The sequence below is a fragment of the Equus caballus genome, chromosome 15 (genome assembly GCF_041296265.1).
Source record: "Equus caballus isolate H_3958 breed thoroughbred chromosome 15, TB-T2T, whole genome shotgun sequence".
NCBI classification, from domain to species: domain Eukaryota; kingdom Metazoa; phylum Chordata; class Mammalia; order Perissodactyla; family Equidae; genus Equus; species Equus caballus.
Window position 1 is genome coordinate 84,221,142 of NC_091698.1, and position 22,300 is coordinate 84,243,441.

General features: G+C 38.1%; 1 protein-coding gene across 6 annotated transcripts in view; it reads left to right on the forward strand.

The window, feature by feature from the left end:
- The window catches only part of RBKS (ribokinase), a 90,253-nt gene that overhangs the window by 30,898 nt on the left and 37,055 nt on the right, over positions 1-22,300 (forward strand). For 5 of the 6 annotated variants that reach the window (XM_070235640.1, XM_001502071.6, XM_023619319.2 and 2 more), the window contains exons 3-7: positions 5,676-5,739; positions 6,681-6,743; positions 9,614-9,778; positions 16,724-16,815; positions 22,094-22,282. In XM_070235640.1, the coding sequence (XP_070091741.1) occupies positions 5,676-5,739; positions 6,681-6,743; positions 9,614-9,778; positions 16,724-16,815; positions 22,094-22,282 (573 nt within the window). The remainder of the gene's footprint in view (positions 1-5,675; positions 5,740-6,680; positions 6,744-9,613; positions 9,779-16,723; positions 16,816-22,093; positions 22,283-22,300) is intronic. The other variant, XM_023619323.2, reaches the window with a different exon arrangement.

Here is a 22,300-nt window from a genome sequence, read left to right on the forward strand (position 1 = left end):
AGTCATGTCTCTTTAAGAATGATAAATAGACCCAAGTAAAAAGAACAGGCAACTAAGATGATCAAATACTTTAGAACATTTAACGCACAGGGCTTAGGGACAGATAAGTAGATGCTAAGCTAAAGTTTCCAGTAAGCTTTTAGGAAGACTAGACTTGAAGGAAGATTGTTTAGGCAAACAATATAAGATGGTATCCAATTAAATGTTTAATTATATGGCATCCATTAGGAATGCTTTAGGAATTCTGGAAATGAGAGAATTAACAAGGGCTAGAATAAAGACGTTAGGCCGTAAGATGAAGTTTTTATTCAAGAAAAAAAAAATGCTGCATGAGGTTTGATTAGGTGGAGGAGAGAGGAAAGGACTTCTGTGTTCTCATAAGGCAACGACATAGAATGAATATATTGTATTCACATAGTGTTTGGACCCAGTCAAAAGATAATATCAAATTAATAGTGCCTCTACTGACCACTTTGAAAAACAGAGAAATCCATTTTTGCCAAATATGAGTTTTAGAAAGATAGAAGCAAGAGAAGCAAGCGTGGGCCACGTCAAAATGAGATTGGAGTCAGCAAACACAAGCCAAGAAAATCTTTTGGTCTTTACAATACCTTGATCCCAGTGTTGGACACTGGTAGGGCCCTCGGCCCCAGCAGATTCTGCAGGTCACATTTCTCTGTGCTCCCACTTAGTTGACTTACCAACGCATTACCAAGGGGGACTGTGCTCTCCCTCTTCATTTCTTCCACACAAAGCTTCACAGTCACTCTTCCAGCTTTAATCCTGCAATCAATGGTTCTCAACTGGAAGCCACACAGTGTAATCATCTGGGGAGCTTGCCATGGTCCCACCTGCGGAGGGTCTGATTTAATTGGTCTGGGGTGTAACCTGGGCATCAAGATGTTAATAAGCTCCTCAGGAGATACTAACGTGCAGCCAAGGTTGAGAACTATTGGTTTCATGCCTGCCAGAGATATCTCACACCAGTCCCACTCTAGAGCCTGGCTCAGATGGAACAATTTGCAGCAAAGAATTTTAATTAGCTTGATAGTGGCAGAACTGAAATTAGATTCTATGTTTCCTGACTTCCATATGCACCATTTTGCCTCATGGCCAAGATACTTACATTTAAAGTTTTCATATCAATTTGATAGCCAAAGTGTGACCAGAAAAATAAGGAAGCCTCCAAAGATACCTATGAAGTTTCCTTTATAACAGTCCTTATTTCAAGGGGCTTTCATTTGTTTCCTTTTCATTTTCAAGATACTTTTGACTCAGCTCTCAATGGCAAGCAACGAATGACACCTTTCCTTGGGTTCTACTCTTCTGACTTCTGCTTGTCAATTTCCACTTGCTGGGGAAGAGGCTTCCATTTGAATTCAGAAGTAAGCAAAGGGGACTGGAAGGTGTTCACTTCTCTCAACCTCTTTTGAAGTAAGTCCAGAAGAATAAATGAATGTGTAAGAGGTTTTGAGGGTGAGAAAATAGAGAAGATGGCATTCTTTTAGTATTACATCACACATGTCATCTGTGCAACTCTAATTTCTTTCTTTCCTCAGAAAGAAAAAGAGGATTGTTTGAAATAGGACTCAGATCTCTGATGCTTTTTGTCCACATTTTAATGTGTGATTTAGATCCACTTGAAGCTTAACTGTTACTCCCAAGGCATAGATACCCTCCGAGTTGGCTGTATTATTGTCAGGAAAGTAACAGCACACGTGATTACATTGAACAGCATTAGTTACAGCAAGCCATTAATGGAGATATGTTTTTATTAGAATAATTGTAGTAATACAGTCTCATTTTAAAAATAATTTAATGCACCCACATGCTTTCTTCCATGATCAAGTGCTCTTCTGTTTGAAAATAGGGAGCAGCAGGAAGAATAGAAGCAGCAGGAAGAACCAGATGTGCAGGAAAGTTTGTAAGATTGAATCCAAGCAGCAGTAGCCCTGCCCCTTCCCCCAAGAGAAGCAGCCTGATGATGACGATGATGATGATGGTGATGATAGCACCAAACCCTTACTTAATCCTTTACAGTTTTAAACATGCTTTCATGCGTAATTATTTTATTTTATCTTCACAGCAAACTTGCTGTGACTTTCCAGGTAAGGAAACTGAGGCCTACAGATAGTTAAAGTGGCTTGCCCCAAATCACACAAGCTAGTGTGAAGGGGCTTCCATGACACAAATGAAAATATTGTCTTCCTATTCTTAGGCTTTTTATCACTTCTTTTACTTTGTAATGTATCACAACAACCTAGATGTAAAATAATGGAGCTGGAGTTGACTTCTCTTCATCCTCAGCAGTGTTGTTACTTTTCCATTACTTTTCAGTTACCAGATTTTTATTTTTGACAAAAGAATAGCAAAGGTAAAAGCAAAGTATTTTGTTCCACTCCTCACATAGAGTTTAGAAGACCAGACAACAGACTTGCCAGGAAATCACTATTAGAATAAACCTGGAACCATAACCATCACAGAGGGATATAGCCAGTGAGGTGATTCTCTGAGCAACTGCAGCAAGCTTGCAAAATGCAATTACCCTGAGCATGAGATCCCTGCCTAGTTATGCCTCTGATGCACGTGATATTCTACCTGGTATTATAGTTGCCTCTCTGTGTCTTATTTTCCTTCCAATATGATAAGTTTCTTGAGGGTAAAGCTGCATGTTTTTCGGTTCCTCCTCCCTACCAACGATTCCTCCTAACCCCTGCACTTCCTAATGTTTGTATTATCACCACCATTTATCACCTGCCCTTGACATCCACCTTAAACAGATTTCGCCTGTATAAAACTGATAGGAAAGGTTAGAGAAGTTTCTTCACTCTAATTTGTATCAGGCCCCACACTTCTAGGGATGGCCTTTTTTCTTAGTCTCTACAACTTTCTTATAACGATACTTTCCCAACTATATAACCTCTTAATTGCCCATGGGAGAGAGTTAAATAATGAAAAAAAGAGATGAGAGAACAAAGAATTTGTTTCTGGTATGATCTCTGACCTAAGAAATAGGATGCTTTGGCACTTACCTGGTAGATAAGTGGCCAGCCTCCCATGAAGGAAACCTCTAGTAAATGACCTCCTTCCATCAGGGAACTCTCCCCACAGCAACGCTTTGCAGTGGACACTCATCATTGTAGAGATAGAAATTATGCCAATAAGAAATTATTATATATTTTTTCAGTATGGAGATTTCTCAAAAAAATTAAAAATAGAAATACCATATGATCCAGCTATTCTACTACTGTTTATCCAAAGAACATGAAATCAATAATTCAAAAAGATGTATGCACCCTTGTGTTCATCACAGCATTATTCACAATAGCCAAGACATGGAAGCAACCCAAGTGCCCATCAATGGATGAATGGATAAAGAAGATGTGATATATATAAACAATGGAACACTACTCAGCCATAAAAAAAGATAAAATTGTGCCATTTGTGACAACATGGATGGACCTTGAAGGTATGCTGAGCGAAATAAGTCAGAGACAAATACTGTATGATTTCACTCATATGTGGAAGATAAACAAACAAAACACATAAATAAAGAGAATAGATTAGTAGTTACCAGAGGAGAAGAAGGTGGGAGGAGGGCAAAAGGAGTAAAGGGGCACATATGTATGGTGATGGATGAAAACTGGACTGTTGGTGATGAACACAATGCAATCTATACAGAAGCTGAAACACAGTGATGTACACCTGAAATTTACACAATGTTGTAAGCCAATATGACCCCAATAAAATAATTTTTAAAAGAATTTTTTATGTTGTTTTTGAGATTATTACCTAATCAGTATTTTATCCAGAAAAGGAGCACAAGGAAAAGTGTTCTTTGAGCAAGAAAGTATCAGAAGTGGCATTTAATCATGGGTCAGCAAACTATGGCCCAGGGGGAAAATCTTGCCTACTACATATTTTTGAAATAAAGTTTTATTGGAACACAGCCACATCCATTGGTTTACAGATTTTCTTTGGCTGCTTTCATACTACAACAGCAGAGTTGAATTGTTGCAAAAGAGACCATATGGCCTGCAATGTCAAAAATATTATTTAACTGGCCCTTTACAGGAAAAAATTTTTCAACCCTGATCTAGACAATCCAGAAGCTTACCAGAAAATATTATCTTCACTTATTAAGGATCTTGACCCAAGTGCATCTCTAGGTTTCTTTCTATTGATATATCCAGAGAAACAATTTTCTGCAGAAGAGCAGACACATCAGGAGTGGCTGAGACCTGGGTAAAGACATAATCCATTGACAAAGTGCTCACCTGCAGGATAGAAAAGTAGAAGTAGAGTTCAGAGGTGGCAAGCCTGAAAGCCTACAGGGGCCAAGCAGGCAAGATAAATTGCAGTAGGCCAGGTGGGGGCTGTGGTAAACTAGAGAGCGTGTGCTCACCTTTGGGGCAGTTCTAGCTGGGTTGCTTTGCAGGAATGTGGGCCCAATGTTTATAGAAGCTCTAATTTTCAGAATCTCCTGGAAATTGGTTTGTTTTTGTGAAGTGTCCTAATATTTAAATGGTGACAGCTGATTAAAAACAAAAATAGGAGGGCAAGCACACAAAACCCTCCACATGGATGTTTACAGCAGCTTAATTCATAATTGCCAAAACTTGGAAGCATCCAAGATGTCCTTCAGTGGGTGAATGGACAAATAAACTGCAGTGCTTTCATACCATGGAATATTATTCGGTGCTAAAAAGAAATGAGTGATCAAGCCGTGAAAAGATGTGGAGGAACTTTAGATGCATGTTACTAAGTGAAAGAAGCCAGTCTGAAAAAGCTAAACTGTGTCATTCCAACTACTATATGACATTCTGGAAAAGACAAAACTATGGAGACAGCAAAAAGATCAGTAGTTGGTAGGGGATGGAAGGGAGGGGGGGATGAATAGGCAGATCACAGAGGATTTTTAGGGCAGCGAAACTATTCTGTATGATACTATAAGGGTGGATACATGTCTACATATATATTTGTCAAAACCTATGGAATATACACCACCAGAGTGAACCCTAATGTAAACTATGGAGTTTGGGTGATAATGATGTGTCAACATAGGTTCACTGATTGTAACAAATGTGCCACCTTAATAATGTATATGAATTGAAGAGGAATGGGTATCCAAAGGAAAAATCGAAGTATCATTACTAGATCGGATACTAGGAATGCAAAAGCAGCAGAATTCCACTACACCCAGTTACCCGAGTTAGCTAGGGCTCTTTAAATTCCCTCCTCTTTGCCCCTCATGTCAGGGTCAGGGGAGAAAATAAGATTCTAAAACGCCAGGCAAGTGATTACTAAGATGCCCTCATTTATAGTGAAGTACAAACAACTGAGATTCTTAATAAATACTGAGGATTGTCGATAGTGGACAGCTCTGTCTCGGTGGGAATTTCCACTTGAAAAGATCAAAATGAGACTGAAGCTATAGAACTTGTGACAGTCATTAAATGCTTCACATTTTAGGCAGGATATAAGTGGAACATTAATATATAACAATTCTTTGGGCTGAAATCAAGTCTAGCATCTTACATTAAGAAGATTAATTAGTTGGTGTTTATAAAGTACTGTGCAGATATGCCCTTTTAAAATGCTAAGTATTGCAAAAGCTACATTGTAGCATTTTACTAAATGTAAGAGATCTAACGTTCATCATTTCTTTGGTACAGGTTGGCAAAGATTCTTTTGGCAACGATTATATAGAAAACTTAAAACAGAATGATATTTCTACAGGTAAAATTTCATCTTTTTTTCAGTTCGTTTTTATAACTTTCATCTGGGATCTGGTTACAAGAAAAGTTGAATATAGAATAGAATCATTAGATCCTCCCCTAGTGACCAGAGAATTTTTATGCACGACACAGACAAAGCTTGCTTAAATGTCTTCTGGTTAATTCTTGCCTGTACATTCCTCCAGATGGGAATAAAATGATAGGAGGTTACAAAACTTTATCTCGTAGAAATGTTTCCAAAGCAGGTGACAAGAGAAAACAGGTGCTCCATTCACAAAAGATACTTTAAGAAAAGTCATCAAATGTCATAGCTGGAAATGATCTTAGAAACCATTGAGGCAGATACCATCATTTCACAAAAGAGAAAACTGAAGGCCAGATTGGTTCTGAATTTGTCCAAGAGCACACAGCTAGTTGGAGCTAGAGCCAGGACTAGAATGCAGGTCTTTGGCTCCAGTTCAAGGCTCTTTGCTGCTGCCAAAGGCTGCCTGATCAACATTTCCATTTACATACCAGCCCACAATTCTTGATGAGATGCAAAGTTTATGAGAATGAAGAAAATCAAACAAGTTCATTTCATAGGTTTAACCTTTAATCTTTCATCTCAAGTCTGTCATTTCTTTCACTGAAGAAATGAAATATGGTGGTCTAGAAAAATGCATATGTATACAACTATGAATAATTTGGGGGAATTGGAAGTGGGGTGGTTTGCCAGGTTGTTACTAATGTAGAGAAAAGGTACAACTAAGTGTAAAGACTTCTGTTTTCCTTATTGTTTAGGTGCTGGGTATAAATTAGCACTAAATACTTATTTCTTTTTTATCATTCCAGATGGTTAAAGGTTCAAAGTTTTCCCAAGGATTAGTAGTGCATTGAAATTGATAAAATAGATTATCCATGCCAGGCTGTATATATGTGATTGTAATTCCTTTTTTCTTTTAGAATTTACATATCAAACTAAAGATGCTGCAACAGGAGCTGCTTCAATAATTGTCGATAATGAAGGTATGTGTTTCACATATTGGAGTGTCATTTCATAAAACAGTTCATTTCCAGAACTAGAGCAGAAGCATCAGTTTTTACCCTAATCCTATGTATGGATCTCTTACCAAACCCACCACTCCAAGGCCTAAAGCATGGTCTTTCTGATCTAAATATAAATGTTTTGCTTTTTTCATACTTCCCAGGTTGATCATTCAAATATGAAATCGTCCATCTAAACATATGAAGTATTATAGTTGCCTCAAAATAATATTTATATCCTGTAAATAATATTTATATCCTGTAATGTCTCATTACCCTTCATGTGAACTCAGAATTGGCATTTGTCTCTAAAACAGTTAAGTATTCATCTGTCATTTCAGTTACACTAGGTAAATAAATGTAAATAGATAGGTGCACAAGAAAGTTGATGAATCATATTTATAGAATATTTACTAAGCGAGCAGCAACTAATTACTTCTAACTTATTGTTAGTGTTCAATTTTGTCTGCTCTTTAAACAGCAATGAAATCTCAAAGTCTATATATACAACTATGTCTGTCACAAGGCTTTGTGATAGTTGAAACATTTGTCTTTAAAAACAGCAACTTCCAGGGCAGCCCCAGTGGCCTAGTGGTTAAGTTCGGCACACTCTGCTTCAGCGGCCCGGGTTTGGTTCCTGGGTCAGGGCCTACACCACTCTGTTAGTGGCCATGCTGTGCTGGCAGCCCACATACTAAAAAATAGAGGAAGATTGGCATGGATGTTAGCTCAGGGCGAATCTTCTTCAACCAAGAAAAAAGAAAAAAACCCAGCAACTTCCCTTTACCCTCAAGTAAAGTTTTCATAATTTCTGCCAACTATTTAAAGCATAAAAACACCTACATACGATTTTTTAAATCAGAATTAATATTCAAAAGGAATTTCATGGGCACCAAGGACAGAACCTAGTACATGATGGATAGTCAGCGTGCCTTGTATTAAATTAGGATTTGTCACAAGATGTCTTTTACTTATAATGCAGTTATCCAAGATCATTTCTCATAGAAGATATGGTATTTTTAGCTCTACTTGGTGATCCCACAGTTGCAATAACAACAAAATGTATTCCACTTAAAGACAGTAGATAAAAGTTTTCCTTCTAACAATAGACAATCTGTGTTCATTACTTTAAACTCTATCTTGAGTAATTATTGCTGCCAGCAGCAGCTCATTCCCTGTCTTAAACCTCTTTTTTGTGTTCTAAGGATATCTTTGAGTTCTGTTTCTTCCTCATCTCTGTAACAAAATACTGCATTTTCCATGCAAAGATATAATTTAATATTGTGTATTGAGCACCTATTATGGAAGACTTTGTCTGGTTTATAGCATATTGTAATACCCTCCTTGAGCGTTTAGATCATAGTAGAAGAGCTAATGCAAATATCCAGAGAGGGGACAATCAGCTCCTTTAAATGAAGGAGTGAGTGGCAAAGTAAAGAGTTTAGTTTTGACAAGTTAAATTTGAGGTCTGAAATGAGCTAGCCATATGGCAGTGTCCACCAGACAGCTGTAGTCTTGGGCTTGTTGCTCATCAGACAGGGCCAGGCCAGAAATGTAGATTTGGGAGTCAGCAACACAGAAGCAGCAGTTGACTCTAGCAGAGAGAATGAGGTCACTGAAGGAGAAAAGGAAGGAGGTAAGCTGTCTTTCAGTGTGTGGGTACTTTGAATTTTTCCAGTAATGAGGTTGGGTTTATGCCGAACCATCCCACTTTATTCAGTCCTCCTTGTGGCCAACCAGCACATCTGTGGTAAGATGATAGGCTAGCATGTGTTCTGTGTTCAGAGGTAATTTTAGGTCATGTCTATACAAGATCAGCACAAGCAGCCTGGAGCACAAAAAATAACTGCTGCAACTCATTCCTCTAGATCAGTGCTGCCCAATAGAAATATAATGCAAGCCACATATATAATTTTAAATTTTCCATTGGCCACATTTTAAAAAGTAAAAAGCAACTTAATCTAATATATTCACTTAACTCAATATATCCAAAATATTATCCTTTCAACATGTAATCAAAATGTTCTTAAAAATTAATGAGATATTTTACCTTGTTTTCTTTGTACTCTGTCTTTGAAATCTGCTATGTATTGTACAATTAAAGCACATCTCAATTTCAAGTGCTCAATAGCCACATGTGGCATGTGCTCATGACTATCATGTTGGACAGCACAGCTCTTGAGTTCACCCGACAGATAAAATGCCCCATTTTGGTTGAGCTGTAGAGAGTGGGCCCAAGTGATGAGTATTTGAGTATTTAAGATTCCTCGGTACTGCTTCTGTTTGATCCGGTACAGTATATGCCATATATCCCTCTCTCTACCTTAAGTTATCTGGTATAATTTTCCATCTGTTAGATATTATAAAATGTGTTTTTATTTAAAAAATTACTTTTTAAAATACCCTAGAGCACACACATGAACTGATTGCATACTACAGAGCATTATGTTTTAGCATTAGGCAAGTTTATTCCTAATTATACTCATCATTATGACATCTATCATTTAGGATTCGGAATCTTTAACACATACATTGTACCAGCTATTTCCCATAAAAGAAAATATTAAAGTATGTTATATATCATTTCTAAGCTAATATTCTTTGTATGTAAGAATATTGATAGAAATCTTTTTTAGACTTTGCTCAAAATAATCAGAATGATCTGAATCTTACAGAGATATTATAAAAGAAGATACATTAGGAACACAAAATTTAACTGAATGACCTAGAAATGTTAAAATTAATACAACACATTTTTTATAATGACTTTGTAAGGGTGATTGTAACACTGCAGAATATCATTGCTTGGCTCTGCTTGGTTTTTAATATAAATCTGTAGAAATTCTTTATAGGCCAGAATATCATCGTTATTGTGGCTGGAGCAAATTTACTTTTGAATACTGAAGACCTGAGGGAAGCAGCCAATGCCATTAGCAGAGCCAAAGTCATGATCTGCCAGCTAGAAGTAACTCCAGCAACTTCTTTGGAAGCCCTGACAATGGCCCACAGCAATGGAGGTGATTTTACATATTTGTCATTCTTTCTATAAAAGCTTTTATCGCTGTCTTAATGAAAGTTAACCCTTCAAGTTAAGCAAAGCAATACTTTTTCTGTAGTAAAATATTCTTTCTCCCATCTGTGAGATTCACTGTCTTCTGGTGGTTCTTGATAATGTTAGAAAAACCTTCCAAATAGGGTAAAAATAATGAGTAGCATTTCTGATATCCCACGATCTAAATCTTCAATCCAGTTAGCAGAAATACTACGTGTAGTAACTAGATTCTTTGAAGCAGCCCGTTGTCCAAGATACACTCTAAGTAGTGGAATGATTTCCATTCTGAGAAGCAGAGGTTAAGCTGCATGTCATGTACAATCACTGCCCAGGTACATTTTGATAAACACGTGTAAGAATTGAAGATTAGTTCTTTCTCCTTTTTGTAAAATTTTATCTTTTCTATAAACAGCAAAAGATTATTTATATGTAATATTTTCTATGTTGTCAACATCCTTTAAGCAGCTCTTTTGTTTTGTTTAACCTTTGATTTTGGAAATCTTCAAATATACAAAAGCAGATAGAATTGTATAATGAAACCCATTACCCAGCTTCAACAATTATCAACCCATGTCTAATCTTGATTCATCTCTTCTCCTACCCACTCCCCTTCTCTAACCCCCAGCAAATAACAAACTTTTAAAAACTCCAGATACTTTCTTTTTATTTGCTTCTTTTTCACCATTGACTATTGGGGAAAGCATCTCCTGAGTTAAAATCTCATTTCTATTCCTTTTAAGCTTTGTGGTCTTAGCAGAATTATCTAATTTTTCTGAGCCTTGTCTGTTAAATGCATATAGAAATACTCCCCTACAGAATTGTTCTAAGAATGAAATAAAATAAAATATGATGCCAAGCATGGTGTATTAAGCCTCAGTAAATCCCAATTTTCTTCTCCCTTTCACTTCTTTTTTTAAAATTAGGATAATATACTGATCTCAGCACCATTTGGTCAAAAAAAGTAAAAAGTAGCACTCTAAGACAATGGCTTCTTCTTGATATCGTGGCCATAGTTCTGTGATTTATATTAAGAAGAAAACAGAGAGAGAACCACACTGACTTTTCCAGATAAAACTCTCACAACCAGATACAAAACTAAAAAACAAAAAAGAAGAAAAAGAACAGTAAATGTATGTGTGTGTGTGTGTGCGCGCATGTGTGTGTATAAGCGATTTCTCCCAAAGCGTATAGTGTTCTACATAGCAATAAATGGAAAATAAGTTACTGAAGTGATTTTGTAGAGAATTTTAAAATGTATTTCCTGATTTAACAAATTTTCCTCTTGGCAAAACAACATGCTGTGGCAAATTCTCACTGACATTTAATGTATTTTTAATGGTCTCGAAGCTGTCAGAAAGAATTCTAAGCCAAAAACCATTTGGTTACGTTTTCTCAGAGTGTCACAGATAAAGTCTAATGCTTGTGATAAGCATTCTCTGCACTGCACTCATCTTAATCAGGTGATATGAATACAACATGCCACTTCATTCATGCTCCTGTCTTTCTTTATATAGGTCAAAGCATATTCTCACATAACTTCTCTTTTTTTCCTATTATCCCTTGCTTCTCAGAGATCACTGTTTCTTCTGTCCTAGTCTAATGACCTGTTACCTACCCAGCTTGTGGAGGAGAGAAAGGTACAGCCACCACAGTTGAGGATCTAACCTTTCACAGGTGAGGCTAGAGTTACCCGCATGGGCAGGCACCCTGACCTGGGGCTGTCATTTAGGTGGAGTCCAAAAATGCTTCCTCCATCACTTGCCTGGTAGCTCTTCCAGTTGAGTAGCTGAAGGACCCTGGGCATCAGAAATGGTCGGGAGTAGGTGAGGGTGGGCCAAAGACCACCTAGCCTACCTCAAATTTTTACTAAGAACCAACATGTCTAACTATTAATTCTTCATGAGCTTTCTTAAATAGTAATTTTGGAAGTGGTGATACCTTGTATTTATATGCACTTTACAGCTTATAAAGCACTTTCATTTATATTTGATGCTCAGGAAAACCTTATGACAAAGATATGGCAGGCATTATTCTCCTAGATTGAAGGAGAAGACAGAGTCAGAGAGGTTAAGTAATTAGCTCAACCAAGGTCAGTGTAGAAACCAGGATTTCAGACTCTAAGACCCAAGGTCTGTATCCTAGACCACACTGCCACATCTCAGTGATTTCAAGGAACTGAGCCTTTACGAAGAGCATCTCTAGAAAAGTAAAGTCCAAGAATTGTCCAACATGTAGCCTAAGCTTTGAGTGTTTTTCTGCTCAAGTCACAGAGACGAGACCCTAGAGCGTTTTCAGCAACATGTCCCCTACTCACCCCCATAAAACACACACACACAAGCACACATGCAGACACTCTCCTCTGTCCAGAACTCAGCCGTTCCCTATTTGATAGTTACCAGTTAGATTTGGTAGTTAGGCAGCTTAGATTCTATACCATGAGTGTGTGTGTTAGTGAGTGAATTTAATGAATTTAATATATCTTCATTCTCACATGAGAGAAGAGTGGTACAATGAAAAGAGCGCTGGATTGGGAGTCATGAAGTATGGCTTTAAATTCAGAGTCAATGACCTAGCAAGTGGGGGACCTCATGCAAGTAAATCAGTTCTTGCTCTGGGCCTCAGTTTCTTCTGCTATAGAAACAAGAGAATTGGGCTGAGAGCTCTCACAGTTCTTTAATGTCACGATGTGTGAATAGACTGATCACAGAGCAGAGCAGGCAAAGCTTAAAGTTCTGTTGAGTGCTGAGTGTCCTGTCCATTTTCCCAGGAGGCTGCATATATGCTATTCAGCATTATTCCATCTACAAGAAAGATGGTAAAATCATCATCGTCATCATCATCATCTGTGGGTTTGTTATCACAACTCCCTTCTCTGTCCTACATACTTACAAGGAGTGAAGTTTGAATTAAACGCACTGTATAACTAGATTATATATCAATTGTTAAAATACAGAGGAAAAAGACCCCTGTCTGTTTGAATATACTGTCTCAGAAATCTCTGTCTTTCCCAAAATGAAAGCATTGGTTTTAAACAGACAGCACCTGCCACAGCAAAAATGAATCTGTAGCCCTCTGCAGCCCTGCTCCTCTAGGTCATGATGCTGTGAGGTAGGCCCACGGCAGAGCTGGTGCTGCAGCTGCTTGTGATGAAATTATGCATGTTGGTTCTGGTCTTTATATCTATTTCAAAGCAAATGGAACATTACAGGAACAATTATCAATAATTGAGATTGTAAGATCGCCAAGATTAAATTCTAGGTAGGGTACAAAGTATCTTTGAGTGCCACTTTAGTCCTTTTCCATTTGGCAAACAAAACTTCTTGGCTAGCCACCTTGACTTTCACAATAACACTGTCTAGCACATAGCCCAAGCTTTGAGTGTTTTTGCTGCTCAGGTCACAGAAAAGAACCCCCAGAGTGAGAGACTGCCAAGCCAGTGTTTTGGGTACTCCAGCCTTCCCACGGTTTCTTTAACTTAGGGTGATTTTCTTCCTTGTTTCTCTTTGTTGGTTATTAGGGCCTTTTTAACTCTCCAGCCCCTGCCCTCCACGTGTGACATCATTAAGAGCTTCCCCATCATTTTCCTGTCTTTGCACCTATACAACTGCCTCACTAGTTCCTCACTGACATTGTTGTGCCAGCCATTGACATGCTGTTAAGACAACCAGGAGTTTAGTCCATCTTACGTTGTAATGAATAATAATTACAGTTGGGTGCTGTCAGTCACCTCTGCAGCTCCAAGTTATTCCATGGTACATCCTGTGCTCTCTAGTTTTACATGGTTCCAGGATGACATCATTTTTTTTCCATCATGTCTATTACAAATTTGCATTCTTCTTTGATTAACTCCATCTACTAATTCTTCACTTTTCTTTCATCACAGTAAGTATTTATGCTTATTTATGGTAGCGTGGAGCCGAAGAGAGTCCTTTCTTTATGGCATTTTCACTTTTCCCCTAAATTCAGTTGCTAGTCAGACTCTAACCCTATGTATCCTGTTAGTATTGGTAAGAATGCTTTCCCTTAGTAAAATACCCTCAGCAAATAAGATTTGATTGATTTTTATACAATATTTATGGTCAAATTAAATTGAAGTCCTCATTCCAGCAATTGTTGCTTAAAATTCAATGTAATTGTTTCTTTAAAATTTGTTTTTATTGTGGAAAATTTCAAATATATATGTGGTCTATAAAAAATAATATGGTAAACCCATATATACTATCATTTAGCTTCAACAGTTGTCAACACATGGCCAATCTTGTTTCATGTGTACCTCATCTCATTACTCCCCCCGCCCCCACTGTAGCCTTGGACTATTCTGAAGCAAAACCCAGACATTATATCATTTCATTCACAGTACACTTGTTTTTTGCTGTAAGATATAGATGTTTTAAGAATGATGTTTTTGCATAGTATACAGAAGTTAATATGTGGTCAAATTTATTCCCATCAGCCTTTTGTAACTAATCACTTATTAGTTTAGTGAGTAACCTCTCAGAATTTTTTCTCTTCTATGTAAGTGTATAAATGTAAACATACATATAGTTATGTTTTGTTTGTTTTGTTAAAAAAGAGGGGGGTCATACTATAAATTTTATTACAAAACTGACTTTTTTCACTTATAAATAAATATAGAAAACTTTCTGTGACAAAACAGAGATCTACTTCATTCTTTTTAACAACAGTAGAGTATTCCATTGAACGTATATGTCGTAATTTTTTTTAACCAATCCTCTCTGATAGATGCCTAGGTTTCTTTTTGTTTTTTCTGTTACAAACAGAGCTGAATGAACTTAATTGTACCTCATCTTTGCATGCCTGTGTATTTCTGTGGGATAGGTTTAGAAAAGGAGTTACTGGATCAGGGATCTCTTGAGATAAAATAGAACTTTCATAAGAAGAATGGCTCTACTGTGTTGTTCCATACTGGTAGCTTGCTCTAACCTGTGATCAAATGCTGCTAAGTGCAGATTTGAGATCTTTTTAGGTGGGCAATAGTGTTTCAATTTAATGCTTGAGGAAAATAGGGAACAATATATTCATTCTGAAAACCTAAAAAGTAAATGGATATGTTAGATTGCTGTGTAGTGAGGGCCTTTATGCATAATTGGCATCTATAAGGCCTTGCAGAAGTGGCAAAACCAGTGAGATTGTTGCCAGGCTACAAACTCCAAAAGAGTACAGAAGAAATGGGTGGACAGGCGGGGGTGTTGGGCTATGTGTAAAGGACAATATAATGACAATAATAATCCGTTACATTTGTGCAACACTTTACAGTTTACACAGGGCTTTTACGTCTGTTTTCTAATTTAAGCTGCACAATAACCCTGTGCAAAAATATGAGCAGCCAAAAATATACCATAGAATTTCTGTGGGTGGACATTCTGGATTCTAAAATAATGAAAATGTGGGAATAGTGTTAGTCTATAAACCACTGGACAAGATCCACTGACCGAAACAGAATGCCGAAAAAGACCAAGCAAAGTACAGGAGTACACTAGCTGGCCTCAGCAGGCGGAAGTAGTGGACAGCTTCTGTTAGCCAAGTGTTGATAACATCTCCCCAAGAATGTGAAATGGATCAGTGCCAAGCTAGCCATGGGGGAGCCACTTGGAGAACTTGTCAATGTGCATATTCCCTGATCTTACCCCTCAGAGACTCTGATTCAGTGGGTTTGAGGTGGAGCCCAGAAATCATGCATTTTAATAAGCTCTCCTCGTGATGCTGATGTGCAGCCAAGTTTGTGAACCACTGTTCTGAGTCTCTGAGAACTGCAGCTAGAGGATTTAACTCTATGGGTCTATAGTAAATTGGGGTTACCAAACACATAAGTCAGTGGACCTGGGTAGAGGAAAAGAAGACCAACCAATCTATCTGGGTACTCTGGTGGATAAAATCTTCATGTGAATGTAATTTCTCAAGATTTTCAAAAAAATATCTACAAAGTTCCACACCAAAGGCTGTTTTAAAATGTGAATTGGGATTCCGGGCTTGTGTTGCTATGGACGGAGTCCTGACTTAGAGAGGCAACTGTTTTAGAGATGACCAAACACTGAACTTGAAGCTAGAGGACCCCAGGTAGGGACCCAGCTGAACTGTGTCCCAGTGCATGACCCTAGACCATGACCTCACCTCTCTGAGGCTCACTTTCCTCCTCTGAAAAATGTACTTCTTTGACACTGTAATGGCTGTGACATTCTCATTTTCCTTGTTTCTGCTATCCCCATCCATCTTCCTCTTGTAGTCTCCTACTCTGAGCTAGCTCTCAGCCTCTGATTGAATGTCTCCCCCTTTCTCAATTTTTCCTTTATGTTCCCAGATTGCTCACAGAAGCCAATGAGCTTTTGTGTGTGTATGTTTGCATGAGTGATTGTGATACATTTGGAAAACATACATGTGGGTGTTCAAAATATGCAGATGTACATGAACTTCCTACTTACTGTTCTTACCAGGAAAATTTTAAGCTCTTCATTGTTTCTTTCCTATTATCTCTTTTTTCTTTCCTGGAAAATGGATTTATGAACTAGCCTTGCAACTAAGCACTTAAAGTAACTCACAAAAATGTTCACCAGCTTGAATGTTGACATTCATACATGTCTTTTCATGCCACAACATTTACAATATTCTTTAATGTTCTCGTTGCCCCTTGCCATAACTTTGTAATCACCTTGGATGTAAATATTGATGCTTGCCCTTGAAGCTGAAATGTTTTAAAGTGAAAAGTAGGGCAAATGGAAATAAGAAGGAGTTGGTACTAAGCTATTATGGAGATTGAGATTTCAGACTTTTCTAGGTTATTTTTAATCTAATGGGAAAAATGGTTGCACTTGGGGATTTTCCTTACTGAATGTTTGTAAATGTACCATGTTAACAATGATAACCACTGAACCCCTTTTCCGTTCCTTTGTAGTGAAAACATTGTTCAATCCAGCACCTGCCATTGCAGACCTGGACCCCCGGTTCTACACGCTCTCAGATGTGTTCTGCTGCAATGAGACTGAGGTAAGGATGGAAGGTTTTGCTCATTTCATGGGAAACCAAAGACTCTCATGCAGGTGGATAAAGCAAAGAGGCAAGACTAACCACATCAATTTGATTGCATGTCAATTCTTGAGCCCAGTAAAAACAGATTTTTCAGTTGACTAGGGTGTGAGGAAAAGGAAATTAGTGAGTTCTAGAGAAAAGAAAGGATTCCCTGAGTCATCCCCAGAATGTGACACTTATCAAACCTCAGCTAATTTTAGTCCCCTCCCTACCCTCACACAACTGCTGTGTTGTTTTCTTTTTTAATTACTCCATATTCTATGGACTACTTAGTATGAAAGTTGCCAGATTTAGCAAATAAAAATCCAGATTGCCCAGTTAAATTTGAATTTCAGATAAACAACAAATAGTATACTAAATGTACTTACACTATAAAATTGTTGTTTATCTGAAATTCTAATTTAACTGGGTATCCTGTGTTTTATCTAGCAACCCTAATTACTTTACAACCCCTGGAGCATTCGCTACATTCTATTGTGAAGACCCTGTGACTGCATTGGTGGGCAGATATAGGTTCTCCATTGATGCCATGGGAAAGACCTTGGAGGCCCCTCCAAGGGAAGTGGGAAGCCCACTCTTAGTCTATCCGAGGGTTGTAATGCGTAGATCTGCATAAAATATATACCAATGTATTCATATTGTACCAGTCATTGTAAAGCACTTTAAAAAATTTTCAGTATTTCTCTCTATTATGGACAAGTTTTAGACCAGAGCTCTCTCCCAACGTTGGAAGAGAGGACATATTATACAATGCATCATGCAGAGAGAGAAAGTTAGTGATTAATGAACTATAATAGAAATTTTCCATTTGATTCAAAGACTGAATGAATGTTCCTAGGGTTTCCCAACCTGCCTTTTTGTTAATTTCATCTCTTAGAACATAAAATAAACAAGAAAGAAGACTGCCACAAGGAAACTAATTTTAACAAACCACAATAGGTTATGCAATATTTTTGAGCAACCACCATGGCCAGGCATTGTGCTAGGAAAAAGGAATTGTGGGAGATAGTGACCATTTCACAATAAGAGGTTAGATTACCCTCAACTGCCAAACCGGCTTAGATTCCCCTGCTAGATACTTACAGAGCACTGTATTTATTCTTAAAACACTCATCACAGCTCAAATTACTTGTTCAATACTTCTGTCTTCTCCGTTAAATTACTTAACCTGTGAGGGCAGAGACAGCTGTCGTTTTCACTATTGTATCTCCATGGCTATCCCTATGTGTAGAGTTATCCGCTGCTACATAATAAATTACCTCCAAATGTAGTGACTTACATCAACAATAATTATTTATTGTTCCTCCCTGCTTCTTTGCATCAGGAGTTGAGACAGGGCACAGCGTGGCTTGTCTCTCCTCCACACTGTCTGGGGTCTGGAAGACTCAAAGGCTGAGAACGGGAATCCTCTGAAGCCTCGTTCACTTACATACTTGCTAGTTGATACTGGCTGTTGGCCAGAGCACTTATCCATGGCCTCTCTTTGTGGCCTGGGCTTCCTCACAACATGGAAGCTGGGTTCCAAGATCCAGTACTGAGAGAGAGAATCAGGCAGAAGACATGTTGGCTTTTATGACAGCTTGGGAAGTTACACAGCATCTCTTCCAGCCCATTGTATTGATTGAGGTAGGAAAGTCCACCCTGGTATTCCAACTCTCAATAGAAGATTGTCATTGTCACAATGTGAAGAGAGCATATACAATGTGAAATATATTAAAACAGTTATCTTTGGAAATTACCATCATTATACTGTACCTGGCACATAGTTGGCCCCTAGTAAATGCTTATTGAATGAATGAATGAATTAACAAATGAACAAACTCTGGTCTTTAAGAAAATTGATCTCAAAAACTTAGTGGAAAAAAGAAAAACTGTTATGAGTTTAACATTCTTATGGATGACTTCTAATCACAATAATAATGTAAATTCATGCTTTAAAATACTCCTCAGCTCCACGCACAAACCATTGATATATAAATATAAAAGAGACAACGAAAAGATACTCGCAAGCTCAAAAACAAATAAAAACTCCACAGATGAGAAATGGCACAGAATCTCAGAGCATTCAGCCCTGGGTGTGCTATACTCCATTCCCAGAAGCAGGCATAGATGGTAGGAAGTTTGCCTCTTATAGGTAATGGGCACTAAAAGTGTGCCATTCATGGGAGCCTGGAGCAGTGCCCACTGCAAGAGACCAGAGGTGCAGGGCAAAGGCTCCCATGCTAACAGAAAAAGGTGGAGGAAGCTGCTAGGCCTGCTGCCCGAGTCTACAACATAGATAAGGCTCCCAACCTGAGGAGATAGGAGGACAGAGATACTGCCTCTGATCAGGAAGGAAACCAAACCGACTGCTGACTTAGTGGCTGGATAGGCAGTATCACCAGTAACACCAGAGCAGGAACTCCGTATTGCCAATATAACACCTGGCTCTGGTTTAGAGACCCTCAGGGGCTGATAGATACAACTATAAAACCAATGGAAAGACAGGGATAAGCCTGGTGGGAGCTGAAGTGTGAAGACTCTCCAAGTGAGCAAAGTGAGCTTGCAAATGAAGAGATCAATTTGCCAGAGATGAAATTCAAATAATAAAACAGTGCAAAAAAGACTGTAAAATAACTATGATTAAGTCTCTCATTCATGAAAAAAGGAGAAGAAATTGTGAAAGAAAAACAGAATTGAGGGGGCAGGCCCCAAGGCCGATAGTTAAGTTTGCGTGCTCTGCTTCAGTGGCCCAGGGTTTCACCTGTTCGGATCCTGGGTACGGACATGGCACCGCTCATCAGGCCATGCTGACGGAGCGTCCCACATAGCACAACCAGAAAGACCTACAACTAGAGCATACAACTATATACTGGGGGGCTTTGGGGAGAAAAAGAAAAGAAAAGAAAAGATTAGCAACAGATGTTAGCTCAGGTGCCAATCTTTAAGAAAAAATAAATAGAATCAAAGCAACAACATGTGAAGATGAAAACCAATCAGTTAGAAGTCTTTAAAATGAAAAATAGCCATTGAAATTTTTTTTAAATCACTCATTAGAGAGATAAACTTTAGGCTAGAATGAAGAATTAGTGAATTGAAAGAGAATCTTGATCAATTCACCTAGAAGTGGAAAACTCAATTCACCTAGAAAGTAACACAGAAAGAAAACTATTTTGAAATATGAAAGAGGAATTTAGAGAAATGAAAGATATCTTGAGAGGCTGCAACAAACATCTAATCAGAGTCAAAGAAGAAAAGAATGGAGGGAACTGAAGAGAAGCAATAGTAGAGGGAAAACTGCAAGGTGATTTCTAGAACTGAAAAAAGGCATGAGTCCTCAGATCAGCAGTGTATTAAAAGTACCGTGTGAGGTAAATAGATGTAACTCTCTACATTTAGCAGAACAGCATAAAGCCAAAGGTAGAGACAAAAATATTTTTAAACAGCCAGGGAAAAAAGACTGATTGCATATAAATGATAAGAATATCCAATACTTCATTGTTTGTAAAAGGGGAAAATGGAAAAGCCAAAGTGTCCATGTAAAGGACAATAGATTTTGTTTAAACTGTAATATATTTGCTATATGGAATACTGTGCAGTTAAAAAAAAAGAAATAGAGCTACGTATGTCAACACAAATTAAGTAACCTTAAAGGAAAAAAGCACATTGCTAAATAGTAGATATGGAAGATATCATTTACCTTCTTTAAAGGAAAATATCTTAAGCAAATAAAGTAAAATGTTAAGATTTGTTAAAGGTAGATGGTAAGAACATGAGGCTTTGTTGCATTATTTTTTATGTTCAAGATATTTCATTAAAGAATAGTTTTTAAAAGGTTTTTAGAAACCACAAGAAGTCAGTGTTTCTGAAAGTAGACCATCAACTCAACAGACATGTGATCCCAGTAATGAAGATCAATGAAAAACTTAGGAAAAAAAAAAAGAAAGTGGCCTCAAAGCACAACCAACTCAGACTGAAAGGGTTTGTGAAAAAGATGATAAGGGAGGATACGTGGTCAAGTTCATTAAACTGAAGTCCAGAATGAGCAGACACTGTGGGGTGATTTATAAAAGGCAGCAAAAAGGGTTAATCTGGGCACATTCAGGGCAAGCACAGGAAAGGATAGCCCCATTCTTGGTAAGAGAGAGTATATGGTTAAACCATAATACAGAAAAGACAGAATTTGGTTATACACTTCTTGAGTCAAAAGTATTAGGTAATTCATCTAGTCCAGTGACTTTTCAACCACCTATTTCAGAACCATAGAGGTTCCCCAGAGATGCTGGAGGGGTACCCAGGGGATGAGGAAGCAGGGCTGCAGCCCTTCAGCCCTACTTCTGCCAGAGACCTTTTTATATTCCAGGAGACCTACTGATCTTGTGCAAGCCCTTCATTTCACAAGTTGTCCAGGACTTCGGAAAGATCAGAGTTAGTAAGTGGTGGAGGGCTCCTGAAGGTCAGCACGTTGCTGCTTCTGCTCCATATCAGTGCCTCTCCTACTCTGCTTCCATCTTCTCTAGCAAAAACAAGCAAACAAAAGAAATGGATGGTGTGCACATAGAAAGCTATAACTAGCAATGTGAGAAAGGCATTATGGCCCAAGAGAGGCCTAGAAGAATTAGGTCATTAGGTGTGAAATTTACAAGTATGATTTATGTCAAAACCATTGGCAGTGGCCCCTTCCTTTGTGCTTTCCTCCGCTTCCTTTCTTTCTTTTGAAGAATTCTCTTTGTTCCCCCTAAGTGTCTATTAAGAAAATTACCATACATACACACAAAAAAGCTGAAAGAGCCATACAATGAATACTCACATACTCTCCACCTAAACAGTTGTTAACATTTTGCTATATTGCTTCCCCTCTCCCGTATGTATTTGTTTTTGTTGAATCATTTGAGAGTAAGTTGCAGATAAGATGATACCTCACCCCTAAATACTTCAACTTGCATCTCCTAAGAGGAGCCAGAATACCATTATCACACCTAAGAAAATTATCAATAATTCTATTCTGTCATCAAATATCCAGGCCATATTCACATTTCCCCAGTTGTCCCAAGAATGTCTTTTATAGCTAGTTTTTGTTGTAGTTGTTGTTATTGTTTTTTTAATTTATTTCCCTGAGCCAGTATCCATCAAAGTTCCCCGTTGTATTGGTTGTTACACAATGAAGGGAGAGATTTTCTAGAAAAACAAATCTAATCTGGAAGTGGACCACGTTACTTTTCTCACCACTGTTTCCTTTCCCTTTTGTTTGTTCCAGGCTGAGATTCTAACTGGCCTCACAGTCGGCAGCCCTGCGGATGCTGGGAAGGCTGCACTGGTGCTTGTGGAAAGGGGCTGCCAGGTCGTAATCATCACTTTGGGTGCCGACGGATGTGTGATGCTGTCACAGACACAACTTGTCCCAAAGCACATTCCCACAGAGAAAGTCAAGGCTGTGGATACCACGGTAGGTTTTAAAATTTCA